At 42.1% G+C, this 21,179-nt stretch overlaps 1 protein-coding gene across 1 annotated transcript; it reads right to left on the reverse strand.

Moving 5' to 3' along the window:
- Nucleotides 1-1,789: 1,789 nt before the first annotated feature.
- LOC138605427 (arf-GAP with GTPase, ANK repeat and PH domain-containing protein 1-like) lies at nucleotides 1,790-20,931 on the reverse strand. The gene is made up of 20 exons (XM_069677675.1): nucleotides 20,813-20,931; nucleotides 19,056-20,398; nucleotides 13,732-13,790; nucleotides 13,547-13,634; nucleotides 12,737-12,822; nucleotides 12,494-12,635; nucleotides 12,278-12,412; nucleotides 12,075-12,196; nucleotides 11,726-11,887; nucleotides 10,626-10,709; nucleotides 10,244-10,348; nucleotides 9,977-10,145; nucleotides 9,395-9,523; nucleotides 9,155-9,292; nucleotides 8,950-9,009; nucleotides 8,457-8,608; nucleotides 5,837-5,927; nucleotides 4,268-4,490; nucleotides 3,804-4,107; nucleotides 1,790-3,366 (listed from the first exon to the last, which is right to left on the reverse strand). Exons 2-20 carry the CDS (start codon nucleotides 20,221-20,223, stop codon nucleotides 3,085-3,087), a joined length of 3,699 nt encoding a protein of 1,232 aa, XP_069533776.1. The 5' UTR covers nucleotides 20,224-20,398; nucleotides 20,813-20,931; the 3' UTR covers nucleotides 1,790-3,084.
- Between the last annotated feature and the right edge of the window lie 248 nt (nucleotides 20,932-21,179).

A 21,179-nucleotide genomic window follows, 5' to 3' on the forward strand; every position in this document is an offset into this window, starting at 1 on the left:
AGCACATGTGTTTCTCTACAACATGTCCTCAGTGCTTTGTCCTTATTTAGTCCCTCTCCTTTATCCCAGCTCTCCTGGCACACATTCCTGAATGTCCCTCTGAGATTATCTTGAAGATTTTACTTTTAATGTCTGAGTGGACAAAGAAACAGGAGTGTTTGTAAATCAAGTACAAAATGCCTTTTAATATTTCATAGATTGTATGAAACTGGATAAATCAGACGTGGAGAGAAAGAGCACAGCATTTGTGCTTTGTTTTTTATATTGTGTGGACTATAACAAATGTTGATTAATTACCCTTTAAGTAGCACTTTTAATTTGCTAATATGTTTATATATCTTTTTGTTTTAATATACATCTGTTAGAGTCCAGGACTGGTCAAAGATGTTCAGACTGTTGATTTGTAAAGAGGCCTACATGAGGTCACCAGGGTCGGCAGTCGTGTATCATGGCAGTTTTGCACCTCCACTCAGATAGCATAAATTATGGATTAAACAATCCTGATGAGATTCATATGAATCTATTTTTGTGAGAAGTGATTATAATCTTCAAGATTAACATTGACGATTCAATTCTTCTTCTCATCCCTCTTAATGGGTTATTAGCAAGTGTAGCAAATCTATGTTCCCCAGGTACGCATTCCCAGGGTCCCAAGCCCTGATGAACTGAGGCTATCTGAGGGGCAAACAGTAAACAAAAGGGCACCAGCTACATGCTGGTGGGCCCCAGCCTGCAGAGCATTTTCTGGCCTCTGTGGCACTGTATGGTGTTTTCTTCACTGGAAGGGCACTTAAAGTGGTAATCTCAAAGGTCTCAGTGAGTTCTCTTTGGCGGCACCTGTGATGATAAACAGTAATTGCGGGAGCAAACTTCCCAGATATCCAGTCGCTTGCGTGACGTCCACAGTTGGCTCCGGTTGTAACTCTTGAGTTTCCTCGCCTCACTTTTCAGACTGTTTGCTTCATCTGAGCGTCGAATTTGTTTCTTTTTCTTTGGATTTTCACTTATTTTTGAACTTGTATCTGTAGTCATCCATCTTTTCTTTGTTTGTTCAGCCATAGTAGATTACTGTTTACTCCCCTTTTGGATTAAGTTTAGAATTACTAGATGACTGAGAACCTTAACAGACAATATTATATACTGCAAATGCAAAGGCTTTCATCAGTGGGCCATAGGCTCAATCACCATTGTGTTACCTCATTTGGCGATAGTGACTTAACAGACATTTATTTAAATGAAAATCTTTGATTTATTACTATGATACATATTAACTATGTTTATTTTATCCAGCAAATATTTCCATCATAAGATTGAACGTATGAAAAATTCTGTTTGGAAACATAAACATTTTAAATCTCAAAAAGTCAGTACTGGAATCAATTTTTAAGTAGCCGTTTAATTATTCTTTAGTCCCTCTAAAAAAAATCACTTCCTAAGTGTGAATCCATGAACTGTAGCCACCACAGAAATGGTTCAATGATATAAAAATGAGGAGTCTATGACTTCGACCTAGAAAGAAGTAGGTCAAAGCCAGTAGTGGCCTTTAACAGGAACCGGTTTGATCCAGAAGATCTCCGGTTTGTACGCTCGTCGAGTGTTAAGTGATACCACTGAGTGCCCGTTCCCCCTGCTCTCAGCTTGGTTTAAAACACGAGCCCTCTGCGCACCAGCATGTGTGATGGTGCTGTGTTCTACCTGCTGAAGTCTAGCTCACCTTCATTAACTGTTGTAGCATCAGTTTGAGATAAGTTGTTCCATGAATCCAGACACAGAAAAAGACACAGCTCAGAACAGCACAGCTTGGGCAGTAGCCTCAGTGTATTGATGATGAATGCTCTATGAATCATCGCATGAGTAAAAAAATACAAATGAGAGAGATGCTTACATCACAGACATGTACACTCAGCGGAGTCTTTAGATAACACAAAATACATACAGTACTGCAGGAGGGTTGTTTTTTATGCCTTCTTTTAAAGTATGAAATCAGGCAACATTCCTCTATCTCATGTCGATTTTTCAGCCACTTTCAAAGTCCCAGTTTTATATATTAGAGCCTTTGTTTAAATCTACTAAACCAAACTATTCAATTAGTCACAGAAGGAGTTAAATTAGTTAAATAAAAGTTAAAACGCCCTGACAGCCCACTAAAACAGTATCAAGTGTAAAACAAATGCTAGTTTTTGAACTCATCTGTTTTTGTATACATTCAATCAAAATCAAGGCATTTCGCTTGTTCGGTTATACATCTAGTATTACACTCGCCTCGATAATGAGCTGCTGCTGCTGGAGTTGTAATGCACAGGTCATGTACAGTGTTTCTGTCGCACACAGTGATACAAACAGAACATAGAAATCTCAGTCTGGGACGTCAAAGAGTTAATCAGTTAAAGGAAACCAAGACGCTGCACAGGAAATCTCTGATCAGCTTAAGAGCAACTCTTTGACTTTTATACACAGACCCAACTGTACAAATCATACAATAACAATCTTTCAAATGAAGCATTTTTATAATTATATTATTTTATCAATGCATTTCTATACAGTTATTTTGATTATCTTTAAAACAGCCCCTCTTTTTCAGCCACGGTAAAGGTTTTTTTTTTTCAACATACACAACATTATTTAAGCACTGAACGACCGGCTGTGTTGAACGTAACACAGTGTAAGCACTCTGAATTGAAAACTGACATTCGCTGTCAATAAAGTTAAGAAGTGTGGATTTGTTTGTGGATTTTCAGCAGATATAGACGGACTTGAAAGTTGTAAACTTATTGCAGTTCTTTACTTCTGGCCTCGAGATGCTCAGCTATGCTGTTTGAGGCCGAAGGCAAATTCCCGTTCTTAATTGAGTTGAGACTCAAGTAGAACATCGACTGCATGATGAAATATGACTCATACCGGCTGGTATACAGTGCAATACATTCCTTTTAAATCTGAACGCAGAGGCGTCCGTCTGTAATGTTCTTCCTCTCAGCGTCTGCGTAGAAAGTATAGTCAGGAAAACTTTCGTTTTGGTTCAATCATTGTAGCAGACTCACACACACACACACACAAACACACACACAAAACCACAGCACATTTCCATTATGACACTGCTCTTCTGGTGGTGCTGTAGCTCAGGCTGGTGCCGCCGCTCTTGTGCGAGATCCTCAGCGTGGTGGCGACTGTCAGGCTCGGCGTCATCGCAACAGGGAAGCTGGATGTCGCGGCTGCTGCGAAGCTGACTGCAGAGGCGACGGATGGGGACAGTTCATTAGGGCACCCGTACTGGAGCAAGATGTCGACACACTCCTGGCTGCCCGCACTGCGGGCCTGAACCAGCGCGGTCTGGCCCTGAGCGTCCCGGTATCGAACGTCACAGCCGTACTGAAGAGACATAAAAACAGATTAGACCGTCCTGTTAGTTACATTTCAAGAAAGTTTCATCAAAAGTGAAGAAAAATGCAACTTTGACCTAAAAAGACTGTTTGAAATTATCCCAACAAGGTGCGACTCAGTGAGCTTTAGTGCCTTTCACACTTATAGATCACCCTTGAGTGGTCTGCTGCGTCGTCACTTTTTAACACCTTTTGTTTTTGCTGAGGGAATCACTTAGAGTTTCTTGAAGGGCGACATTTATTACATTGCAAGTCCTGCATAAGTAAAAATGATGCTGAAAATCTTTAAATTAATTTCACACCTTATCAGAGCTGTACCTGCTCTGTACTCTGTCTCTCTTCCTTTGCATTGCACTTATTGGTTGACACGAAACGGGCCTTCCATAAAAAAAGTTTGGTTAAGTCCTACGAGAGGATGAAACGCACCCAAACAAGAAGCTGCGTCATCACCACGTCACCCTGCTGACAGGCGGCGTGCAGGGCAGAGCCGGGCAGGCGCAGCGCCATGAGCGACCGAGAGGAGATGGCCAGGCTGAGGGGGGCGTTCATGTCCTCCTTAGTGCAGTGGGCCAAAAGGAGCAGCAGCTTGGGGAGGTTGTGCTCCATCACTGCCAGGAGAAGGCGACCAGAGAGCGTGATGTCGGGGCCCTCGCCAGGAGTGGGAGGAGGCAACGGTGCCACAAACAGTTTCTGCTCATATTTGGCCCTGATCCATGACTCCCGCTCCTCACTGCAGGAGCACAGAAAGCAGAGACACGATGAATATGCAGTGAAACATTTCAAGTCTTTCTCCTGAAACTTCAAAACACACACTTCAGAACTATCCAGCTCATACCTACATACTGCTCAAGTAAAGGAGTGCAGCCTTTTGTCACATCAAAAGTCTTTACCGTGTAGCATCAGGTGCTGGTTTACGGCGGCCCAGCGTGCGCGCCTCCCATATACTGTTCACCATGTGGTTCCCGATGGCGCTGAGAACCAGCGTGAGCTCCCGTGGCAGATCATCAAGGTCCAGCGAGCGGACACGCGACAGGTGGGTCCCCAAGTTTCTGTGGATCCCTGAACACTCGATGCATATAAGAGCGCCCAGGTTCAGACTGGCCCAGGTGGGATCTTAGATCAGAACACGACAAACATAGTTGTTAGATTTTTTAAATTTTAATTTGTTACTTGGTATTTAAACAGGGGGTATTATGCTGTTTCACATTTTAAGACACATACAGTTTATAATGTTACAATGTCCAGACTAAATGTGGCTGAAGATTCAAATCTGTAGGTAAAAGTATGTTGGTGTAATCCCCAGGCTTCTCTGCTCACTCTGCAGCCTGCTGTGAACGCCAGGTTTCACACAGTTTTTTCTACACGCTGCACTTTGTGACGTCACAAAACGCAGCCTCAGCTTTGGAGAGCTGGCCAATCAGAAGAAAGTGTGCTTGTAGGGGCGGGGTTTCTTAAAGTGACAGAGCTGCCTGAGTCGTTTCAGGCAGAGGCTGTATGAGTTTTTTTTAAACTGTAAATTATGCTAAGCTACTCCACAGCTGTCAAAGAGAGAAATATGAAGCTCGAAATTAGCGTAATACCTCCCTTTAAATAGGCCAGTTTGGCCAAGTCATGCCACAGAAGAGTTCCCCTGAAAGTCTGAATATGTTCCAACATGAGAAGCAATATTCAGCATTTCATTTGTATTTCTTTGGTTTGGAAATATCAAAGAAGCAGGTCTTAATCATAGGGAATATTAGTGAATTTCTGCTGACTAGTTTTCTAAAAACAAAGGTCCATTATTATTTTGCTTTGCAGCCCATTGCTCAATATGTCTGAACTTCTGTAACTGGTTAATTTGGTTTGCAATTTACAAAGCAGAAGTTGTCTGGCAGACATATTTTTGGAGCTATCTGGCACTATAAGATCCTTCAAGATTAATAAAGCTCTACCTTATCTTATCAAAATGTCAACACTAACAGTATGTAAACAATAACATTCAAAAGTTACACTATTTTGTGTTCTGCATGTAATAAATCTATCAAACATCTGAACCAATGCTGCTGTATTTTATAAAACAATATGTTAAGTGTCATTATACTGTAAGTTGTCTTCCTTGGACTGTTTACGATATGGAAAGCCCCCTTTAGATGTTATAATCGTGGGAGATACAGAATAGTGTGATCATATGCAGAGCTTCAAATGCGGTTAACTCCACATTCTGCTGTTTCTTGCCCCCCTCATAAAGTATCCTAACACAATGCAACTTAGTCATTGTGGAAAACCTGGTTGATCATTATTTCGACATCACAGACTTTGAAATGGAACACAAAGGCGAGGAGCAAATGACAAGTGTGCGTGGGAGGACTGATGACACACGCACAGGGCTGAAATGAGACGAGATGAGTAATCAGCCTGCACCAGACTCAGATCTGAACATGCACAAAGAGGAGAAGAAGCTTTGAATGTGTGTCACTGACTCGGAGCGTCGCAGTCCACACAGAAGTTGTTGCCCTTCGCGTTACGGATCGCCTGCAGAACCACCGCCTCGCTCTGGCTGTTCCTGCGAGCCTGAAAACACAGATCGTGTACGGTTAGAAGAAGAGAAACACCAGCATACTAACCCTCTGTGATATTAGCTCTGCCAGCTGCTCTCATTACAATAGTAATTATATAATTCAAGTGAACAGGCTGTGGTTGAGGGCTATAATCATTATTATGACCATTAAAAGCTTTAAAATTATTGGCTTGGGCCTCTAGGACACACAATTCTCATAACACTAATAGAGCAATGCATTGTGGGATTTAAGTAATCATTCAGAATCATAGTATAAATGGAAATGATGATTTTTGGAGATGATTGGACTAATTCCACACCAGGATGCATTCATGAACAGAAACCAGCACAGCCTATTAGTGGACAGTCTGGGCAGTACAGGGTGGTGTAGGGGCAGGTTTTGGCGGTCTAATTAGCTGCCTTCATGTCTTTTTTAAAGCAGCAGCTGTAACAGTATCTTAAGAGGATGAGAAGAGAGTCAAGGTTAACTTCCCCTAAGAGAAAACTGTTCTATACAGGATCCCAAGGTGCAAATACACATCACACTGATTATACCGCCCTCTAAATGTACTTCTGAAGGAAGCTAATGTCCCTTTTAAATGTGAACTACAATCTGTTGCCTATACACTAATCTGGGGAATAACCGGAAGTCGACAAGCCGCGTCTCCCTACAACATCAGTGCGTTTGAATGCAAGCTGTCCTCAGACGTGAACATGTTTCTACATTTACCGCTACTTTCTGTGTAACTTCACTTTCAACGATGTAAGGACATTGGGAAGAACCTGTGGAGTTAATCAGCTGCTCTAACAATCGTGACAAACTTTAGCTTTGGAAAAAAAAAGGTGCACAATACACAAGCTTTAACGTCATGAAGAGTGCCCCTGTATGAGACCGGACAGTCTCCATAGATTCACTGGTGACGCAGAGGAGAATATTATAATTATTATATTATTATTACAGTCATTTTTGCTCTCTCTGACTGGCCTGTAGACGCATTTTGTTGTTCATCGCCAGGCGATTATCTAAATGATCTAGTATAACATTCCTCTACTAGCTAGTTAGCATAACCAAGTAAGAGCTGCATGTAATCATTACAGAGCAGCTGCACGAGCAGCTGCACGAGCAGAAACATAGAAAATATGTGCTGAATGAATATCTATTAAAAACATTAAAATATTTGACAATGCAACTAGTTTGTGATGATTAAATGCAGCTGTAAATGATTAAGCTAACTAGCGAGTACAATAATGTTATATTAAACAGCACTTCATCATGCCGGATGGCTCTATTTCTCCATTATGTAATCTGGCTGTTGTAACCGATGTCTAATATGTAAATCTAGATTATGGTAAGATCGCCTGATTAAGGTACCTTCATCAGTAACGAGAGGCAGCCGTCTAACATCTTTAATACAACTAACTATGCTGCTGTGACAGGCAGCAACAGTTGCCATCGCAGTAATGGCAGCTCCACAAGATAGGTAAGGTTGCCTTCTAGTAGTCACAGTTGGATACATTTTAATATGTAAAATGACGCCTCTACTATAAAACTTTGAGTAAAGCAAGAGTTAGTTTAAGCAGCTTAAAAGCCTTAAAGATATAAAACTGTGTTTGGAGTTTTGCTTAAATCTTTAATAGCTCCGCTCATCCTGCAGACACCTGTCCTCCACACAACTCTGTACTACACAGAGATTTCACTGCATCGCCTTTATGTTTTTAGCTCTGATCCTCTGCGAACAAAAGCCTAAAGAACTGTTCTGTCGACGTGCACTCAGAGGTTGTCTGAGCAGATGGAAACATAGACACAATTTCATGCCCATATGGCTGCTAGTATTGTGCTACATTACATGATCTGCATAAACACACCCTCAGGTGTATCAGCTACCCTCCTCAATGCGAGCAGGTACATTCTGGGCCATGTTAGACTAACAAAGGCACATCTGTACAGAAAAAGCAGCTGTATTTGAGCTCGCTTTGTGGCTGTAAAAGAGCCTGTTATGTTCTCCGAGATGAAGTGAGACAACACTTCATCTCAATATTCATAATATTTTGTCATTTGTCAGTTAAGTCGTCGCTGTAGAGGGGCCAAAACACAATAGCTTCACACTTGTGGAGCGAATATGCCTGGATACAGATGCAGCATTTTATTACACCAGATAAATATGCTAACTATGATTCATCTGCGTCCCTAAGTGCTGGAGGGGATGTGGAGAAAACGGGACCAACGGCAGCCACATATTATATTAAGTGAAATGTTACAATCTAACTGGATTGCTTTTTTTAAATCTTATTTAGTGTAGCACATCTCTCCTGCCTTTTATGGGGCAAAATGTCAACAGGGCCTCATCGTAAAAATTTGATTTTTTTGATGATGTTTTCTTTAGATTACAACAATAACAACAACAACTGCTAAATCATGACGTTTCAGGGCGTCACAAAACCAGACATAATGAATCAAGTTAATTAATTGAAATTAAGGTGGAAAAAGAATTTAAATTGCTGAATACTGTGTAGATACAATACTGTGTGGCTTTTGTTCTTGCCTTGTTTTTGTTGCTCTCACACAGCTGCAGGCTGGCCAGGATCTGGCTCTCGATGGCTTGGACCCAGGAGTCCCTCTCCTCCACACTCTGGGCTTCAAAGTGCCACGTCTGGCCGGTGCTCGACACGACCAGGAAGTCAAAGTTGTCCTCATCTGACGCAGAGAAACATGAATTCAAGAGATTTTTTATCAGATAATTTTCTGCTCCTGTAGAAAGTTAAAGCAGTCACAGAGATATAGACATTTCAGCAATATTACTTAATGTTAGTATTAACATGGTTTGTAAGAAACACAGCACTTAAACATCCAGTATTAGTAAGATTCAGGTGTATGACAATAAAACATTTAGAAAAGTTGTAATTTAAGCCATTCTACAACAAATGCTTGACATAATGTAGTGTCCTACGGGGAAGCACAATAACAGCAGCACTAGCAGGCAGTATCAGAGGGTCAGACAGAGTTTAATAAGATGCAACCTGACGGATTAACATTACCTGTCTTGCTTACGTTTCTTAAGCTACCAAAGCTTTTAAGTTTCCACATTTTGCGCTTGGCTGCAAGAGAAGACAGAAAGCGTCACAGAACAGCCAACAAGAGAGAGAGGAAATAAAAATGTTAAACTATCATCTAACTTAACATAAAGTTAGCAATAATTTCTTCCTTTAACATTTAAAAACACATGAAGTTCTGAACGTTTACCGTCTGCTTGGCCAAGAGTCGCATCTCCTTTCATGTTCATGCTCTTCTTTCTGCGATGCTTCTTCCTGTCCGTCACCGGGGAGGAGGAGCCGAAGTCTTTGGTGGAGGAGGAGCTGGAGACACCCTCGACTGCAGAGTCTGGCAACACAAACACAGAATGAATTACCTTAAATGTATCTGCGGCAAAACCTGCAAGGGTTTTAAGCTAATTAAATGCACAAATGAAGGTCCTTTGCTCACCAACACTTTGAGCGTGGTTGGACAGATTGGAGGGGCATCGCTGCACGCCTCTGTTACTCCTCAGAAACAGTGCACCTCCCAGCCCCTCCATCTCCTCCACCTGCAGGAGGCTGCTGGCGCTGACAGGGACTAAATAAGTGAATGCAAGCATGTAGTTAATAATAGACAAACATCAACTTTAAGAGAGAAGTACAGAAATCTAACACTGATTCTGCATGAACCCCAGAGGAAATTAAAGATACAGCGTCTGACTGAAGAAGTCCTGAAGTCGAGTAAAAATCCCTTGTGAGCTCTTTTGTTCTTTCGCAAAGACTTTGCTACACTTGCACTTTTTTCCCCTCCTACCGTGGATACTTGACCTCTGTTCGAGAGAAAGCCTTAAATTCAAGAAACAGAGAAATAACTGCAGAACTTTTTAGTACTCTTCCTCTGAAAGTTGGAAAATACTTCTAGATACTAAATACTACTTAAAATGTATTTTCTGTTGTTGTTTCATGCACAGATTAAGGGGTAGGTTTAGCTAAGTATTCATTTTTGATGAATCCAAGTTTAAATTAAAAAAACAAATGTTTATTCTCTGACCTGGGCTGACACCCTCAGGTCCTGGTACATCTTTGACGCGCCCGTTAAGCCCGGGTGGAAGGCCACAGGCAGGTGGGGCAGGAACGGCACGAGGCGGCCTCTTCCCTGGCACCTTCACAGTCACTCGCAGCAGGTCCATCTCTTTCCCCGGAGCATTCAGCATGTAGTCCTGCCAAGAAAAACCACAGCCATTACCATCAACCTCTCCATCAGAGGTGCTCCCAGCAGCATTGTGCTTCAGATCTCTGTGTTAACACACTGACTCACGTGGACACTGGAGTGATAGGACAGGATGCCGTCGTTGGACAGCGTCACATACTTCTTCTTCCACTCTTTATTGAGCGAGTTTCCACTGCGCTTCAGCAAGATGCCCTGATGGAGATGAAAGAACCGAGGAGTGAGAATTTATTGCAAATGTCTTGTGTGTTCATCTTGCACATTTCAGCAGCATGATGACTGCCGGCTGCCAAAAAACACCCACTCTCCTTTTCATCAGGCCAATATGGGAGATCGCAACACTTCATCTCTCCACATGATGAAACTGCCTTCACAAATTTGATTTCAAGTGACTGCTGGTGTGATGTCCTCTGCGCAGGGTCATTACAGATATCATATTTGTTTCTGCATCAATTGCACACCTGCAACCTACCTGTTTGATGGGAATACAGCGTCCACTGCCAAGATCTCCTTTAAAGTCTGCGCTCCGTCTGTTTGAGTCACTGCCTCTGCGACCCTAGAAAAAGAACACGAGACACAACGACTGCATTAAGAACGGGGTAATTGGCTTCAAACTGTAATTTAGGTGCTATGCATTAAATGCATTAAATCTATGCATTTAGGTACTTTTATTTAAAAACCATTGAAAGTATTTACTGTGTTTTTACTGTCTGCAAAAGCTGGCTTATAATGTAAGCAATGTCTCCAGGAGTTCAGAGAAATTCAGCCTAACTTTAAAGCTGCACTAATAAATATGTATTGATTACCAGTAGTCCCCTGACGTCAGCCAGTTTTAAAGTTAAAACCCAAATCAAGTTATAGTCCATCCATCCATCCATCCATTATCTATACCACTTATCCTGTTTAGGGTCGCGGGGGGGCTGGAGACTATCCCAGCTGTCATTGGGCGAGGGGCGGGTACACCCTGGACACCTGTCAATCACAGGGCTGACTCACAGAGAGACAACCTTTCCCACTTGCACCTATAGCCAATTTTAGACTTAGATTCACTTAGTCTTTTGACTGTGGGAGGAAGCCGGAGCACCCGGGGAGAACATGCAAACTCCACCCAGAAAGGCCCCCTACGTCTGAACAGAGATTCAATTTAAAATTTTCCAATCTGTTATTTTGTTTTACATACAGCTGATTAAGGTGGTTTTGGTTTTTAAACATTACATTTTAATTTTATTTTATTAATCTAAACTTGAAAGGTGACAAAACCTTGGTGACTAATTTTTTCCTAGGTGAGAATGTTTTTTGTTTTAACAAATAAAAACCAGAGAAATATCATGATTAAAGGAAAGGGACAGATAAATTGTATGGAACATTTCACCCCGTGACTACAGTGCTACACAGGGGCTGGGCCTTGGTTTGTCTTTTAGTGCCAATAATCTTGTTCCAAGTTTCATTAGTTTTTTTAAATCGGAAGATGGTAACATGCCAGGTCAAAACAAAAAAAGAAAAATCTATAACATATGTTCATAAGCATGACGGCCTGAGCATCCAAAATACACTTGACTTATTATTATTTACCGCAAATCTGGGGGTGCGTCTCCGTGTGGCGCTGCGGACTGACCCAGGCGTGGCACCTTCCTGTTTTTCTCCTCTGGCCGCCTTGCCAATCTCTTTATGGCTGATCACAGGAGTGGAGGGAAGTGATGAGGAGTAATCACTGCTCTGACCACCGTTGCTGGCCTGAAGAGAGGAAGGAGCCGGAGCAGGAGGAGGCGGGGGCGATGAAGAGATAATTGAGCAGAAAAGGGAGATAATTGAGTTTGTTACAACAGTACGCTCGAAAATAACCCTGAAATTACAGTACACTCAACACATGTAAATGGTGCAGCTTAGTGCCAATTTTTCAAAGAGTGTGGAAGTGTTTTACCTGTCCTGGAAACACACCGGACACTGGGGTGGAGCCTCCAGAGTGACTGGGAGAGTTAGGAAGAGATTTACAGGAAGCCAGCAGAGCAGCTTGTTTCTTGGCTGCCATGATCTTCTGAGCAGCTGTGGAACAAAAAACCAAACATTAGCAGGCAGATATCCTTCTCATGTCTGTATCTTCTGCAGCAGAATCCTGACACACACCATCAGTGAAGACTCTGTTCACATTAAGTCCATACGTCGCACAGGTCTCGTAGTAGGTGCAGCGCCGCACGTCTGAGCACAGCTGTCTGGCCCTGGCATCATCGATTACTCTGGGGTTGGTGCTGCTGATCTTGTCTAGAAAAATACACAAATACAACACAAGTCCACCTCTGCTGTCATTTGAATCAAAGCACATGTTGTGTGTTAGCCTCTTACCTTGGGTGCCAACTACTATGAAAGCTATCTCAGATACAGGCCGGTGGACGGCAAGCTGGTGGTAGATTTTGTAAACTTCCTGGAAGCTGGCCTCATTTTCCAAACTGAAGACCAGGATCACTGCATCCACCCAACTTGCAAACTGAGGAGAAGCGAAAAAAGGAGGAGAGTAGCACTCAAAATACACAGTCGTAGGGCGAACGGAAGGACTTTTTCACATTTTCACATTAGTTCCTAACCAACCTGAGCATCTGGGAGTTCTGTCTCTTCTCTGATCAGCATCAGGTGGCTCTGCCCATCAACCAGGACGTCCTTAATGTACTGGCGCCCTGCAAGTACAGTCGAAATATACAAGTATGAGTTGTAACTAGTAACATAATCTTGAAGCCAGTGTAAAAAATATTAGATACACCAGTTTATGAAAAGTAGAAAAATGTCTGCAGTGACTAATCCCTAGCGCCCATTCTCTTCTAAAGTCAAGCTTGGGAAGCTCAAATGCCTTTTTTAATGAAGAACTGCCTGGTGACAAATTCTAATCATTTCATTCATCATCATCATTTCTTATTGGTTTTAAGAACATCTGGGAATCTGACCTATGGTTATCATTTCACTGTTTCTGACCCTTTAAAACCAGAGGGACAAAGTACCACATTTCAAGTCGAAACAACATATTTGACAACTCATTAGCTACAGATGGACAACAGCTAATGTTAGCATGCAACAACTTCCTGGCTAACATTACAGTTAGAAAGTATAACACGATACATTAGGAGCAGAAAGAACTCCTAGCTAACACTCACATTAGCTAGCTAACTGAAATGTTTGCTAGGAATTAGTTAATGCTAACGTTAGCTTAACGTTAGTTGTCATATTCCTCTACATTGATAGAATATGAAAACCTGAAACACACTCTGTACAAAATTATAACAGCATTTGAGCTTCAAACCTAAAGCAAGGAGAAAAATGGCCACCCTGTGAAAATGGTACTTGACAGTTGTGTACTGACAATGTAAAAGAATAAAAAGATTGTAGGTGAGAACATAAGAAACAAACCTTCAGCGTTCTCCAACTGCAGGTAACTTCCTGTTAAGTGTCTGTGGACCAGAGCAGACTTGCCACTGCACAGACCTCCCAAAACACCCTGCAGAAAACAAACACAAAGGCGCACACACAGAAAATATTAACTTAACATTAAATAGCATTTGATTGTAAAAACTATATCTTTTCCTAGCGCTCACCAGGTGAAGCTCTTGTATTGTTTGGCTCATGGTCCATTCTTGAGTGCTCGTGCACACAGCTGCAGGGAAGGAAATTGACAGTAAAAGAGGGGAAGAAAGGATTTAGTCATAAAAACTTAAGAAATAGCTCAGTCTGTAATGACTTAATTCATTTTTAACTTGCTATATAAAAAGACAACAGGATACAAACAGCTAAGCTGGACTGTATGACTCTCTATGTCCATTGACGTATTGGAATAATCTTACTTTTCCTTCTTATCTCACTGTAAGCAAGACAATTAAGGTGGTTTACCTCCATTAAAAGCTAAAAATACAACTTAACTTTAAATTTACGTACATGATGTATTGTTGTTAGCATCCAAATTAGACAAAAACACACCTGTGACTCCATATTGAGAGTGTATGTAGGCACCTTCACAATGAGGGGACTACCTCTGGTCACTGGTTTAGAAAAGCTAACTGGGCTATCGAGGGAGGGACGCCATTGGGCTTTCTTCAGGCACACTCACACCGAGCCAAGGATTTAATTAAAAATACCTTTATTGAATCAGAGCATCTCTAGTAAGAAAACATCAATATCTAAGAATTAAATGCTAACCCGGTCGAAACTGGTCTGCATTTTTCTAGCTAACTGGGCTAAGTGTGCTCCCTGCTCCAAGTCTTTGTGTTAAGCTAAGCTTAACAAGACCCAGACATCTTTCTGTTAATTAACAAAGAAAAGGTTGCTACTGGACTCCTTGTCTAACTTTCGTGACATTAAATACTACCTTATTTATGCAGTCTATGAATAATACCTTATTTCCACAAAATGTTGGTGGCGTTCCTAAAGAGTAGCATCGAGACTGCTAGCCAGGTTTGGTCTGACTGTCAGTGGGCACAGTGAGTCAGGGAGCAGTGAGACTGAACACCCAGAGAATTCATTCAAGCGAAAAAATGTGTGAGTCTTCATGAGTTAATGAGCATGCTGGATATCTTGAAAGTTTGTTTTTTTGTTTTTTTTAAAGATTATTTTTTTGGCTTTTGTCTTTATTAGATAGGACAGATGAAGCGAGACAGGAAACGTGGGGGTGGAGAGTGGGGGTTGACATGCACCAAACAGATCGGCAGAACGGGAGTTGAACCTGTGATCAGTGCGTTGAGGACTGTAGCCTCTGCATATGGGGCGCCTGCTCTACCAACTGAGCTAAACCAGCACCCTGATATCTTGAAAGTTTAACCTAACATTGCTAGACACGCCACGTTTTTGGCTGTTATTATGGTAGCATCCGAGCAAGTCATTTAATATGTAAAACAAGGACTCAGTCAGCTGTGGTGAGATCATTCGTCTTGTTCCCAGATCAGTTTCCCTCATTATAGAAATTATATTTTATAGAAGTTAGTTTTAGTAAATGAACAAATATGCTACTTAAAAAGGTGAAATCTGATTCAGAAAGGAGCAGATTTGCGCCACACAAAGGTTAAATTAGGTACAAATAAAAATGATGTGCTTATACAGATATGACTTACTAAGCTGTATGTATGTATAGTTGACGATCAGCAGCTGGATTTCTGTTACTTTAATGTGAAACTTTGTGTTATATCTGACAACAATGAAAAGACTCCTTCAGAAATGATTGAAAATAAATGATGTCTAGAGACTCATCTGGTGATACAGCATCATTGAGGCAGACGTTAGTCTCTCCAGAGATTAGAAAAACTCATTCCTCTGTGAAGTCTTTATGGCTTTCATTTGCATCATTTTACTAAATCTGATCACTTACTGAGATATAAAACAGCGCTATCAAGACAAAGCTTTTTTTCAAACACAGAGAAGTGTTTCGGATGTAAATGAACTCCCTGTGAAAACACAATCCCCCTCATCTCATCGTATTTGAGCGCCTACGTCGCTAAGATGATCTTTAAAAATATACTGAAAGTATAAAGCCCAATAATAATAGTGCTGTGTTTGTGTTTGTTCTGGTTGTAGCGATAAGGACTTACACTTGGCAGTGACAATATGATGACTGAGTGTTAATATTAAAAACCTGCGTTGTGTTCCCAGTGTCACAATGACAAATAGTTGCAACATTAAGACCAAATATATCTACTGCTCAGTGCTGTACTGTGATCACAACGATCCCCAAGCTGTGCGTGTTTGTTGTGTAGAAGGTGTGGAAAGTCATGCTTTATCAGATTTGGTGCTGATACACTTAAATAATGAATACAGCAAGGTTAGCTGCATTTATGCAGTTTTTACTGGAGTCAGTGTGGGAGTTAAAGCTTGACAGCAACGGCTTGAATTTATTCTTATTTTTATTACTTTTACTTAGCTCACGGTTGAATTTAATTCTGAGGTCATGGATGGATGTCAGCTTCACTCTCTACAGACAATATCAATCCTGAGCTACGTACTGCAAAGGGAAAGAGGACATTATGCTCAAATATCTTCTCTAGTTTCAGGGTGGTATAGAGTAAGACGAGGTGAAATAATACGGATAAGCTTACAGACGAAGACAACCTTTAAACAAGTAAAAGAATGTATCAAATTATTTGCAACACTTTCTGCTACAATCAGATATGTTTTACTTTTTAAAGGTTTATTGAAGACTTGCTGAGAAAATCTTTGTATTGAGGCTGCACTTAACATTCTGCTTTGAGTGCCTCAGCTCTAACCTCAGTAGAATTGCAGCTGAGCGGCCTCTGTGAATGGAGATTCAATAAAACGCACACACACACACACACACACACACACACACACATACACACACACACACACACACACAGCCTTGAAGGACACCACACACACATCTGCAGATATGAGGATGAACAGAACAAGATAAATGACTGCCAGTGTGGACAAATAGACTCAAACATACTCTGGATAAAAGAAAGAAATGTAAAATCTGTGTAGAAATCCTGACAACACGCACACTGTTTTCTTGCACACACACACACACACACACACACACTCTGAAGCTGCTGGGTCACGTTGCGCTCGGGCGGAGCCACGGTGTCGGCTCGCTCTGTGGGGACACACATTCTAACTTTAAAAAAAATCCCCATCTTTGGGCGATCCCCACGCCCCTCACCTCCCTCCCTCCATCAACAGCGTCACACCACAGACCAAATAGCATCTCTCACGGCTTGCTGTTGCCATGGCAACTCCATTTTCCAGAAGCCTCTAGCCGGGGTCTCTATACAATAAATGGTCTCTCACGGATACAGCGACGGGTGTGAGCGGCACCGAGACACGATGTCCACCTGTGCACAGATGATGGTGGAAAAATGTCCCTGACATTCTGACACTGTGGACAAATATTTTCTACATATTATTTAATAATTTACTTGTAACATCACCGCTACAACATGGCTCAATATTGACTCTGCTGCTTATAAACGCTTAAACACAACACAGCTTTGATGAATGAATAGGCTCCATTTGAAGGCTGATTAACTCCATGCACAGAGCAGGAAGTAGCCCGGTCCCACTCTCCTCAGCATGAACACAGCTCTGTGTATCCCCAACCTTAATTATTCATGTCCCACTTACTCCTGACAAATTATTCAAAGCGTACTCCGATACCACACTCTCTGTCAAAGACGATTTTATTTGTATATCAATAAAGATTAAAGATTGATCATGTTGCATCATTTCCTTTATTTCAAAGAGAGCGATTTTAATATTTCATAAAGTGTCTTTCATGATTTTTTAAACTGGACTCATTTCTGTTTGTTTTCAGTGTCAGAGTTTGGAGAATTCCTTGTCAAAGAGCTCAGAAACATTGAGTTCATTAGTCAAATTACTGAAACATCATAATAACATTTTACTTTTGGTGCTGACAGCATTTTAACCCTTCACACTCTTAAAATGTTCAGTGAGGCTGAGAAAGTACAAGCTGTACTTACATTTAAAACACTGCAACATTTATGAGGTTAGAATATTATTTGTTTAAGTTTAGTTGCATGTCTCATGCAAGACTCAGACGTCTTAGAGGCCTGTAAGATCATTGGAAATAGATCCAGCAATGTGTGAAGGTAGATGCTTAACTTAACATTTCGATGCATTTAGACCCATCTTTATTGTAAATGTAGAGATCATGATATTGCTGCATTGATTTTCCTTATTATAAGATGCCCATGACAGGGTCCTGAAGTCCACTGTGACAGCTTCAAAGAGCTTATTTTGTTCATACAACCCTAAAATACTGAGAACTAACACATAGGCCAAAGCCAAAATGACAAACTGTGTGTTATTTTTGTTTGAAAAATGACTTTAATAATTAATGGATTATGATAACAGTGAATTAATTTGCCAAAATAATCATTAACTAATTGTTTCCCGATCGTTTATAAACCGGAGTTATGGCTCATCCATTAGAGCCATGATAGAGTGAAACTTATAACCACGTTAAAATACAGATAGCTGTTCAAACATGTGGCTCTTTCATGAAACCTGTTAGCTGTCTTACAAATAAGCTGAATAAAAACATGTGATTTTGTTTAAAAGTGTGCTTTGTTGCTCCCTCTGTCGCTCCCTGTGTTACATTTCAAAGGAGCACCTGATTGTTAGATAAGATTGTAAAATATTTAAATCGTTATATAAAGCCTTAATAATTAGTTTCAGATGTCTGATAAGAGATGAAATAGCAAAATAGTTTCGCAGAATCTCTCAAAGACGTGAGAGGTTACCTGCACCTGATCTGAGACCGGCCTCAGTCTCATCAGCTGCTGGAGTTTAAACATGCTTTCATAACATGTTGTAAACACTGATGCCATTAATCGGTGTCCATGTTTATGAATGCATCTTCCTAAAAAGAGACTCATCTCATTTATGACTGCTGTCCATAACATCTTATTATAACTGAAAACAGTCGCAGAAGGTATATCATATATTTATGTGCTGAAGCCAAACTCCGATTAACTTGAAATAATATGAGCATTAGGACCTTATCGTGGCCAAGAGGAAGCACACAACTCCAGGGGGCAATGAACGTGGCAATGAATATGTGCTATTATGTAATCATATCAACCAAAATGGTCTTCTTAGGTGCTTATTTCAACTGTTTTTCTTTCCAAATTCTAAAAAAAGAGTGGTTTTCTCTCTTATCCACCGGGTTGTATGAATGCTGTCATGTTGGTTCATGTAGCCTAGTGCTCCCTGAATCACTGTTCCCCTTGTTTAGTATGTGCAAAACTGTGGAGCACCAAATCAATAAAGCAAAAACTGTATGAAATAATGTGATAGGAATGTTAAAAATATTCTAACAACCATAAGTTTTCACATTAAAAGCCTGTCATCAAGTACTCTGTGCAGACACAGGCTCAGATGCTTGCAGTGGCCTTACCTTCCTCCTCACTCGAGCCCCTCTCCACGGCCGGATAGAGAGGAGGTGCAGCGTTGGCGCTGGGAGGTGCAGCTGTACTTTTGGTGAAAATGCCACTGATGAACTTGAGCATCTTCCGGTCTCGGGGAGGAGCTCGCTGGATCGTTCCTCCCTGCGCATCCTTCCCCTTCCTCAGGTCGTCGGAGGGGGAATGTAGGTCGCTGTTATCCAGAGTACGACTTGTACCTTTCTTCTGAAGCCTGGGTGCATCAGTGGCAGGAGGTGCAGGGAAGGAAACAGAAACTGTCTTAAATCTCTCAGACTGAGGGCTGTCCCTGGTCATGATCCCAGAAAACCCCCCGCTCATTGGGGCTCCGGGGCGGATGAGGGTCCCCCTGCCATCGCTGTCCGCCCAGGATGCCCTGTAAGGCCCAAGAGCTGTAGCTGCCATAAGGGGGGACTGGTCCCCGAAGCGGTTATCCCTTCGATCCAGAGTCTTTGCAGAGTGATACAGGCCTGTGTTGGCCTCTCTGAGATCCCTCCAGCAGGCAGAGTTTCCTCCTGCTCCTGTATGTGACCTCATGAGGACTTCAGGGCGCTGACTGACCGGCGGTGGGGGGACGGAGAAGGGGAGGCTGCAACGGGAGCGGCTGTTCAGGTCTGCTCCGTTTTCCCCCTTTAGGTACAGCATGGGGGGCTCTCTGTAGAGCTCCGTCTTAGGGCGCATGGCCTCCGAACGAGGCCCCTCCCTGCGCACAGGGCCCTCAGAGGTAGTTCCCCCGTATACTTTGACCATCTGCCTGACAGGTGGGTGCACAAAAAAAGTGTCTTTGCTTTTCCCAACTGACACAACGTCCTTCTGTTGTCCGTGAGTTTCCCTCCTCTCAGGCTTCCCCCAGCTCTCAACAGGGCTGCCAAACTTGACTGGCACCTGTTCCACTTCTTCTTCCTCTACCTGTGTGGGCTCTTTCTCCCTCACTTGTGTACACACAGGTCCTTCCTCCTTTTCAGGGGCATCCTTCTCATTCTCCTCCTCATTCTCCTCCTCCTCCTTCTTAGGGCTCCCTTCCCCCTCTGGAAGAGCCTCAGTCTGGTTCTCAGCTACATCCTCTGGCACAGCCTCAACCTTCACCAGAGTGAGGGAGATGAGGTAGGTGGTGCGTCTCTGTGGGTTGCCTTCCTTGCTCATTGGGACGGCAGACTTGTGACACCTGCTCTCTGACTCTAGCCAGACCTGCACATGTCAGTCACGGCAACATGGAGCGAAGGCTGAAGAAGAGGAGAGAGAAAATCTGTTGCTCAAACCTTGGGTAGATGACGGTGTCTCACATCAGGCCTGTGCACTTGACAGGAATCCCAGTGTCCTTTCAAAATAAAAACACGAAGAGTCAGTGATAAAAGAGAGATGCCTTGGGTTGCAAATTTGAAGAATACATTCAAAAAGGCTGACCCAGTGATGGAACAAGTCTAGACTGATTTTTTTAATGCCTCCATTAATCCTCCTCAATGCACACCGCTACTACTGCTCTTTACCACCGATTCATTCATGATCCTCCCCTCTCTTTGCTCTGCTTTCCCTCTAAACTCATTTATTCTGTTTAAATCTGACATGCACACACACGGCTAGTTATAAGCAGACATTTCTGTGGCGATGTCAGGCTGGAATTATGCAACAGTCAATACATTCGCTTGATCCATTTCTTGACGACTACAATGAATATTGGCAGATTAATCCCACCTTACTCCACTGTGTGTCTTGGCTGTGGCTCATATCGTACCTTCATTTTTCCAGAAGAATATCCATCGCACAGGTCCTTGTATATTTGATGTGATGAAGATTATCTCGCCACCAGAATATCATTCATATCAAACCAGGCTGAGGGGGGAAAAAAAGAGCACCAGCTGATGAGGGGGGGAAAAAAACAGGTGAAAGGGAACAGGGAGCAAAAGAGACCAAAATGAAAATCATTCACTTGTCACGAAGCGTCTAGCAGCTGGAGCCTCCGTTCGACAATGTCATGCATAAAATTATGTATGCACGGTGCGAGGGTCACTGGGAGATGCAGGAAAAAACATCTGTTGTTACGTCTCCAAACATTTGAAATAAAAAGAGATAAAGTAGCCGGATTTCAACGCTTCCTTGTG

Source organism: Semicossyphus pulcher, unplaced genomic scaffold, assembly GCF_022749685.1.
Source record: "Semicossyphus pulcher isolate SPU_LCO1_2020_fin unplaced genomic scaffold, fSemPul1.0.p SCAF_3, whole genome shotgun sequence".
NCBI lineage: Eukaryota > Metazoa > Chordata > Actinopteri > Labriformes > Labridae > Semicossyphus > Semicossyphus pulcher.

Bases quoted from the DNA above. Each gene is read 5' to 3' on its own strand.
- LOC138605427 (XM_069677675.1), bottom strand. From the start codon at position 20,223: ATGAGCAAGGAAGGCAACCCACAGAGACGCACCACCTACCTCATCTCC. The intron at 13,791-19,055 runs GTAAGGCCACTG...CCTTCCCTGCAG, and splicing joins GGGCTCGAGTGAGGAGGAAG to CTGTGTGCACGAGCACTCAA. The intron at 9,524-9,976 runs GTCAGAGAATAA...TCACTTATTTAG, and splicing joins ACCTGAGGGTGTCAGCCCAG to TCCCTGTCAGCGCCAGCAGC.